The sequence below is a fragment of the Perca flavescens genome, chromosome 17 (assembly GCF_004354835.1).
Source record: "Perca flavescens isolate YP-PL-M2 chromosome 17, PFLA_1.0, whole genome shotgun sequence".
NCBI classification, from domain to species: Eukaryota; Metazoa; Chordata; class Actinopteri; order Perciformes; family Percidae; genus Perca; species Perca flavescens.
The window spans coordinates 14,989,225-14,997,707 of record NC_041347.1 but is presented as its reverse complement, the minus strand read 5'-3'; the positions used below and the strand labels follow the sequence as shown (position 1 = coordinate 14,997,707).

Genomic DNA, 8,483 nt, shown 5'->3' with positions numbered 1-8,483 from the left:
ACCGTTATTTATTTTTTGAATTAGCTAACACTGGTGCCAAGACACATTTCATGCATGCAATGACCCCTTTCTTTTATCACATTACTAAGTGAGGAATCTACCTTACCTTTTTAAGAGAAAAAAAAAATCTGTTCCATTATTTAGACAAAACAGTATAACTTAAAAGTGCACCTAAGAGGAAAGCTGTAACGTGTTTGCCCTAGTGGTTCTATTTAATCTAAAAAGCATTTCCTCTGGAAAAGGCTGTTCAAAGTTCTGCATAATACCCATTTCAAAGCGTACCTTTCCTGCTGAGAATTTCACTAAGAAAAGCCATTTTAGCTCACACTATAGAGAAGCATCCGCAGACACATATCCACCCCCAGTCCCCAGCTGGCTGCTATTTCCATCCAGCTGGCCAGGGTACTACACACTAGTGGAAAACCCTGTCTGATGACATCGTTGCTATGGTATGTCTTACACAGTGCAGAAAGACGTCGGTATAAATGTTCCTAATGACTAATTTCCCTGATGTTTAAACGTAGACTAGTCTAAAATTTAGAGAACACTCAAAATGTCAACATTGACCACAATTTAACCTATAAAGTTACAGCAGCCTGCTCTCCTAACGTCCACACATCTGTGCTAAATGTGGTGACGCATTTCTCCGGTCATGTGGTTATATGCCAGTTTATTCTGACACAGCCTACATACAACCTTACATTTTCACCCCTGTGGCCGTATGATTCCCACACGGAGGATCCAAGCCCCACCGTTTTTGGATGACTCAGGAACGACCGGGTTCTCTTTTAAGTGTATAAATCAGTCTTACTTTGTAATGTGTCAGTGAGTGGCACTTTACATTCTAAAGTTTATGGAATAACAATGTAGTACAAAATATCTTTCAAGTATCCAATTAACAGACAGTGTAAGCAATGTCTGCTGTAGCTTGTCGATTAGTGCCTCGTTCCTTTCAGGACATTATTATCTTAATTACTGGCAGCAAGTTCCAGAATAATCAGTTATTTAATCCATGTATACTCAGCTGCACTATTGTAATTGGGTTGTAATTAATACTGCACTGTAGTGACAATAAACTTTGAACTTCAACCTTCCCATCCCCTCTTTCTGTGGTTGTTTTCTAGGTAAGAGAAATGGCCGCAACTACACTGAGTGGCTTCCTTCAGTGCAATTTCCTGTCCATGGAAGCCCCCATGCAGGCACATTTTGAGGCTATGTGCAAGACTTCCTTGCCTAAGAAGAGGAAGAGGGAGCTCGGCTCTATAGTGGACACCATACCATCTGCTGGTAAGGAACTTGTCCAGACTATATGATGATATACTCATTATGATGTTCTCTCTCATTTTAATGGAATCCCTCCTGTTGTGTTTTTGTAGACCTGGTGCGGCGCCATGCAGGTGTTCTCGGGTTGAGTGCTTGTATTCTCTCCAGCCCATATGATGTGCCCACCTGGATGCCTCAGCTGTTGATGGACCTGAGTGCTCACCTCAATGACACACAACCTATTGAAGTATGTTTAATCACCTACTTATCACTTTATTCTGTTGCAGTGGGATTATTTTTTCAACCTTATTTTTTCCCCAATTGCCGACCTCTTGTTGTCAACAAAACCAGTGAAGTGTCAGTTATTTACGGTGTTACAAAAATGTGTATATCTATGTTATATATTAGTGCTGTCAAACGATTAAAATATTTAATCGCGATTAATGTGATAGTTAACTTGCAATTAATCGCACATTTTTATCTATTCTAAATGTCCCTTGATTTCTTTTTGTCCCATTATTTATTTATTTTTTCCTTCTCATTTTAATGCTCTTATCAACATGGAAAAGTGGATCAGCTTGCTTTGTGCAAATGTTTTTTTATTTTTTTTTATTGAAAACAACATTGGCATATACTGTAGTGTTCAGTTTCACACTAACATCCATGTGCTTCTGTCTGAAGTCATCCATTGTCGCCTGGCTTTGACGAGGGGGCGGAGAATTTGCATCAGCTGTGTGCTCGGCCATCAAGTGGTATTTCAGACTGGAAGTGCTGCGATGATAGCTCCGTTCACAACAACAAAACACACAGATCACTTTGGTCTTGTCAATGGAACCATTTGGCAACTTTGTAAAAGTAAACTTTCCATTCAGAATCTTATTGGCATCCATTTAGGCGTCTCGCGCTCGCCATCCACTCAAAACATAGCGTTAGCCTACTACTCTTTGGCCGGTTCGCTAGCCCAAACAAGTGTACGTGCGGCGTGCCTGTTGTTTTGTTTCCGGTCTAGCTAGATCCGGTGTTGTGTTGTAGTTTTTCTAACGTTACTAGTTGTTGCAACAGCATGTGAACAAAACTAAAAAGTTTGCTAGGCCAAAAAGACCGTTAATCTCGCGATAAAAAAATTTACGCCATTAAAATAGGTTTGCGTTAACGCCATTAATAACACGTTTTAACGTTAACTGACAGCACTAAAAAATATATATATATATATATATATATATATATATATATATATATATATATATATATATATAATATTTCATTTTTTTTCTTCTTTTCTCTGAATAATACATTTCAATAGCCATAATTTGTATTTTTGGCCTTCCAGATGACTGTGAAGAAAACGCTGTCAAACTTCCGACGGACTCACCATGACAACTGGCAGCAACATAAGCAGCAGTTCACAGATGACCAGCTGCTGGTCCTGACTGACCTGCTCGTCTCCCCCTGTTACTATGCCTAAGACCTGGTAAAGCATTTTTAACTGTTCAATATTATTGAAGGCGCTTTAACTAGTTTTAGTCTTTACTGAATACTGTCAAACAAAGCTGCTTAAGGGATAATTTTACAGGGATAAGAGAAAACTCCTTGAGCCACCTTTTTACAGTCCGTTTTGTCTTTGATTCATTTGTATCAGTTTGGGACAACACCAGACTACAGATACCAGCCTGCATTGGGGAGGAGTTCCAGTTCTTGACAGACAAGACACCACATCACCCTGGAAGAAGAGTGGCACACAAAGGCAACGGAGTTGTGGCACACAGAAGAATTGAAAAGTTGTGTATTCATGTATTTAGCTCATTTACATTTCTACTATACTTAATATTTAAGGATCAATCATAGCAGGAATGAATGACCTGCAGTTTGTAACATTACTGTACAGTTTTATTTCTTCTTTTTTTTGGTTTGTTTTTGTGCATGGGCACGGGTGTGTGTGCGTGTGTGCGTGTTTATGGGATGCTTGAAGACATCTGCCACTGTCCCACACATTTCTCAGGATTCTATCCCAAGTATGTACTCTGAGCCAACACAATGTTAAGTGTAGGACATACTCTTTACTATCCCCCCATAGTGAAGAGTTTGTTACAAGCCACAGAGAACTGACTATTGAATAATGCTCTCTTTAGATTAGACCTAAACCTGCAACACACAGTTTTTGTGTGGAGCTGTTTAATCTATATATGATTATATGCATCATGCATGTGTATATCATGGTATAGCAAATATGCACAAACATATTTATTTATTTATTTTACTTTTTTGAAGTGCTAAGTTTTAATTTTTTCATAGAAGGTATTTCTGAGATGTAATAGATGGTTGAGCTTTTAGCAATGGAGCCTAATAATTGTCATTTACTCTCGCAAAGAAAGGGAGAGGGCAGAAGCTCCCCACTGCTGTGCTGTGTGATGTGTTTGCTGTGAGGACCTGAGAACAGTCCGATTACCATTTCATGTGTTTCGGTGCAAGAAAATAACCAAACCGCCTGTCGATAATTGTGATCTCTTCCCTCTTATCCCTGGTACCATTTACCTTTTTCTAAAGCCCACTGAGATGAAACGAAATTATTTTGTTTGGTTTTCCCCTGATGACTTGAAATCAGTCCAAGCATTGAAGCATTTAGTACCTCACTAATGTATAGTGTAGTGCCAAAACTGCAGTGATTTTTTTTTTTTTTTTTAGATGTACTGTTTGCTTATTGAATGAGATGTCAATAAATTGTTTGTAACAAAATAAGCATTTTGTTTTTTAAATTGAAGTTGTCTCTCAATATTTGTATAATGTAGTTAATAGAACAACTCCAAATTCATCATTCTATCTTTTTTTCCAGATGTTTTTGAAAGTAATGATTATAATAAAAACATGTCTTGCACATTTTAAACTTAAAACTATGTTTATACAGGTCATTTGGCCTAATCTACCTGAAACAATGGGACTACAATGTGGGGGGTTTGTTCTTTTACAAATAATGAATGTCAGTAACAGAATAGAAGCCTGCTGAGAGAGTATCTTGCATATTATGAGATCTTGACCCTCCATGGAGAATCATCACTGTGCGTGTCGCCTAGCAACGACGTTGTTGAGCTCCTAATGGTTGAGCTGCTGTTCCCAAGGACGACAATGTGAATTTGTTTTATATTGCAAAAGTATCGTGGCGAACGTCTCTTAGACATAATAGAAAATCAGTGTAAACTATTATTTACACAATTTGAAATACTATGGGGCCACCATTTTTCATAAAAGCTACAATATGTTGCCATGGTGAAGAAAAGAAAAATAGTTTGGACTAGCTAACGGTCTCTGTCACATCGACAAAAACGGCATTTCACACTGTTAAATTATTATAAATGGGGAGACGTGAGGTGAGTTTTTACAGATGGACTGCTTGAATGCAGTCGTAATATGCTCATCATGCCCAGATACGTAGGCAGTGACTTCATACCCATTTTTCAGTGCTCGTCCAGTGGCCGTCGCTCCTGTACGTTAGAACTTACGTAGGAATGGATATATCGCCAAGAAAACGAATATGCTATCATCTATTTGCGCTGTATACGCGTTAAACATTAATACAGACATGTAAGAAAACGGATTTTATGTCCGTGTTTATCAATGGACTGCTCTGTTTTCGGTGATTTGCTGTTGAAATTACGTTTTTTTTTTTTTTTGTTTTTTTTCCTTAGCTGCGGTGCGCTCACTTACTTAGCTAATATTGCTTTTAAAATCAAGATGGGCTTTATCAAATGATGATGGAAGCACGATCGATTACAGATGGTAAGCTATATTTTCTCATCGTATCAGCTAGATTATCCAAGACATTAAAATGCTTGAAATCTGTACGGAATCAGTGATGTTACACATATTCTCCGGATTTCAGCAGACGCTGTGTTTGTGTTGGGGGGGAGAGAGGGGGAGTAAGGTAAAAATTGGCCAAATGCAGTGGTGCATAGCTATAGCTTATCTTGTGTCTAACACGTAGTGCATCACAGCGTCTTATTAAAATGTACCTATTTACACTCAGTGCTAAGTTAACTGTGCATTGCTCTCTTTCATGTTAAATGTGATCTACTGCACTGTATAATAGCATATGTCTTTGTATCCTTTGTAGCACTCTACCAAGGTGGCAACAATGGCGAAGCAACGTATACTGTGATCGTCATGTAGCCTACTCCTTCCATATAGAGGAATAATGCTGACATTGATGACTGTGGGATCCTTAATTACATTTTTAATAATACAATGAACACCACTGTTACACCATCAGACCTGGTGGATATGCCAAGACAGCAGAACTTCAATGGCACCGTGGGCACACAGACCCCGTCAGGTTGGGCCATGATCCACAATGCTACCTTAACCTTTTGCTCTCTCCTCCTAATCTTCATCTTCTGCCTGGGCTCTTATGGCAACCTTGTAGTGTTCCTGTCCTTTTTTGACCCAGTGTTTCGCAAGTTCCGCACCAACTTTGACTTCATGATCCTCAACCTTTCCTTCTGTGACTTGTTCATCTGCTGTGTGACTGCTCCCATGTTTGCACTGGTGCTCTTCCTGGATGCAGGTGGAGGGGATGGCGTGTCAAAGAGTTTCTGCTTCGCCTTCCACTTGACCAGCTCGGCCTTCATCATCATGTCCCTGGAGACGGTAGCTGTCATTGCGTTGCACAGACTGCGCATGGTGTTGGGGCAGCAGCCCAACCGCACTGCCTCCTTTCCCTGCACGCTGGCCCTCACTGCCCTGCTGTGGACATCCAGTTTCACCATGGCTGCCCTCCTTACCATGCGAGCTTACCCACGTAGAGATGGACCCTGCTTGCCCCACTTTGGCCTGGGAGGTGGACAGGCCAGGGTTGTGTTGTATGTCTACCTGGCAGACTTTGCCTTTTGTGTAGCTGTGGTGTCGGTGTCCTATCTGATGATTGCTCAGACACTGAGGAAGAATGCACAAGTGAGGAAATGTCCCGTCATCACTGTAGATGCCACATGCCCTCCACCCCCACCTCCTCTCATTGCGGCAGGCTTTGAGAGCATGCAGTGTGCTGTTCAAGGCCCCTCTCTGTACCGTAACCAGACTTACAATAAACTGCAGAACGTTCAGACACACTCTTATGTCAACAAGACCAGCCAGCCTCTGGTTCCAGGGGCTGCCCAAGGAGCCACCTGCTGTCAGCTGGTGTCTACAGTCAACCTGGCCACAGCCAAAGACTCGAAGGCAGTTGTCACCTGTGTAGTTATAGTGTTCTCTGTGCTGCTTTGCTGCTTGCCGATGGGAGTTTCACTGGCACAGGATGTTTTGTCACCGGAAAGTAACTTTGCACATTACCAGTTTGAACTGTGTGGCTTTGTGCTCATTTTTCTCAAGTCAGGCATCAATCCCTTTGTGTACTCACGCAACAGTGCAGGCCTCCGCCGCCGTGTGCTATGTTGTATTCAGTGGGCGGCACTGGGTTTTCTCTGTTGCCAGCAAAAGACTCGACTACATGCGATGGGGAAGGGCAGCTTGGAAGTCAATCGCAATAAATCCTCCCATCATGAGACCAACTCAGCCTATGTGCTGTCACCCAAGCCACAGAGGAGGCTGGTAGACCAGGCTTGCGGGCCCAGTCACTCCAGGGATTGTGCTGGTAGTCCAAGGGCCACAGGTGTGCGCAAACATCGCCCCCCCAGTACCTCCACACCCATCAACACCCGCATTGAGCCCTACTACAGTATATACAACAGCAGTCCCTCTGCAGGGCCCAGCTCCCCCACCAGCCTGCAACCTGTCAGCTCTCAGACATTTGCCTTTGCCAAGTCTTATGTAGCCATGCACTACCACCCTCACCAAGAAGCACTGCAAGACTTTGAAAGCACCTCAGTGCACCAGATTCCCATTCCCTCGGTCTAATCAAAAAGCTGCTAAACTGAAAGTTTGGGACAATCTCACCATGACTTTAAATCAAATTTGAATCAAAAGAGGAACATGAAAACAGCCCATTTTATGTATCTGGAATCTGTATTTACCTTTTGTTCTCTTCTACAGTGAAAATACATGTTACGTTTTCTTGGGTGGAAAAATTAAAGAATCAGTATCATAAGCCTTTTTAAGAGCCAATACGATTTGTATTGAAAGTGTATGTTCCAAAAAGGTATTTAGTGTTATTGAATTTACTTATTTTTTTCTTTTACAGAGACTGCATTTTCACATAAATCTGCCCGTGTTGTGTGGACGCATGTGCCATTATAACCCGATAGGTTTTCATTGCAGCCAAAGACTGCAGTTGCTGGACCTCTGCTGTTTCCTCTCTGGCTGAAGTTACTGAGCACTGATATAAGCTGCTGTAGTGTCTGCTATGAAACCCTGCACAGGCCCACACATGGCTGGCGATGGCATGTGGTTGCACTTTGATGAACTTTTGCTTCTTAAGAGAAATGTATTTGTGAACCTAATACACTTTTTAACACAATAAATGTTTGGCAAGTGCAGTGTGGATCTGTGCTTTCACTTTTCATTGACAGAAAATGAATTGGCAACTATTTTGATAATTGATTGAATTGTTTCTGTCATTTTTCTGGTTCCTACTTTTCAAATGTGAGAATTTGATGCTTTTCTTTGTCATATATTATAGCAAACTATATCTTTGGGTTTTACCGTCGGTCAGACAAAAGACATTAGAAGACGTCACCTTGGATTCTGTAAAATATAATGCTGATTTTTCATATTTGTAGACAAAAAAATGAATCAAGAAAATAATGGCAGATGAATCAATAATGAAAATAATCGTTAGTTGCAGCCACGGCTTTATTATTGGCAGCCGTGTCAGCAGGTAATGAAATGATCCTTATACTGGATGCCTGACAGCATTTCAGGCCTCATGTCTGCTGGGGTTGAACACCTGTCATTGTGTTGATGTCAAGAATGTGAAAACAACATAGTTGTGTTATCTTAGACCTAGTATAAAAGGGATGATAACTCAGTTGGAATTGGCATTTGATGTCTCACAACTAATGCTATATTCTTTTCTTTTGATATGTATCATGTACATGTTTGAACTGCAAATCTGTCTTAGAGAGTATTTTAAATCATCCACACGAGTGTTGACCTGGTACAGTATTCTTCACATTAAATATACAGTGAAGTTGTAGATGAAGCTTTGCGGAGTCTATTTTTTTTTTTTTAACTAAAAATGGCCGGGATTAGAAATAGAAATAACTGCAGTGGTTACTGTTCTACACCTCACTGGTAAT

The 8,483-nt window shown here is 40.8% G+C and overlaps 2 protein-coding genes across 5 annotated transcripts in view; both read left to right on the top strand.

Annotated features, from left to right (window-relative positions):
- Positions 1–3,991, top strand: part of psme4a (proteasome activator subunit 4a) — a 32,709-nt gene extending 28,718 nt beyond the window's left edge. For both annotated transcript variants that reach the window (XM_028603070.1, XM_028603071.1), the window contains 4 exons: positions 1,125–1,287; positions 1,377–1,510; positions 2,594–2,734; positions 2,903–3,991. In XM_028603070.1, the coding sequence (XP_028458871.1) occupies positions 1,125–1,287; positions 1,377–1,510; positions 2,594–2,728 (432 nt within the window). In that variant the 3' untranslated portion in view covers positions 2,729–2,734; positions 2,903–3,991. The remainder of the gene's footprint in view (positions 1–1,124; positions 1,288–1,376; positions 1,511–2,593; positions 2,735–2,902) is intronic.
- A 408-nt stretch (positions 3,992–4,399) lies between these two features.
- Positions 4,400–7,333, top strand: gpr75 (G protein-coupled receptor 75). 3 transcript variants are annotated; one of them, XM_028603845.1, is made up of 3 exons: positions 4,400–4,625; positions 4,944–5,034; positions 5,369–7,333. In XM_028603845.1, the coding sequence occupies exon 3, from the start codon at positions 5,500–5,502 to the stop codon at positions 7,141–7,143; it is 1,644 nt and encodes a 547-aa protein (XP_028459646.1). In that variant the 5' UTR covers positions 4,400–4,625; positions 4,944–5,034; positions 5,369–5,499; the 3' UTR covers positions 7,144–7,333. The 3 variants fall into 3 exon arrangements, with proteins under 3 accessions (XP_028459646.1, XP_028459645.1, XP_028459647.1); XM_028603844.1 differs by having other exon boundaries at positions 4,400–4,839; XM_028603846.1 differs by having other exon boundaries at positions 4,400–5,034; positions 5,369–5,587; positions 5,819–7,333.
- Positions 7,334–8,483: the final 1,150 nt, after the last annotated feature.

Coding starts and splice junctions, on each gene's coding strand:
- gpr75 (XM_028603845.1), top strand. CDS start 5,500: ATGAACACCACTGTTACACCATCAGACCTGGTGGATATGCCAAGACAG.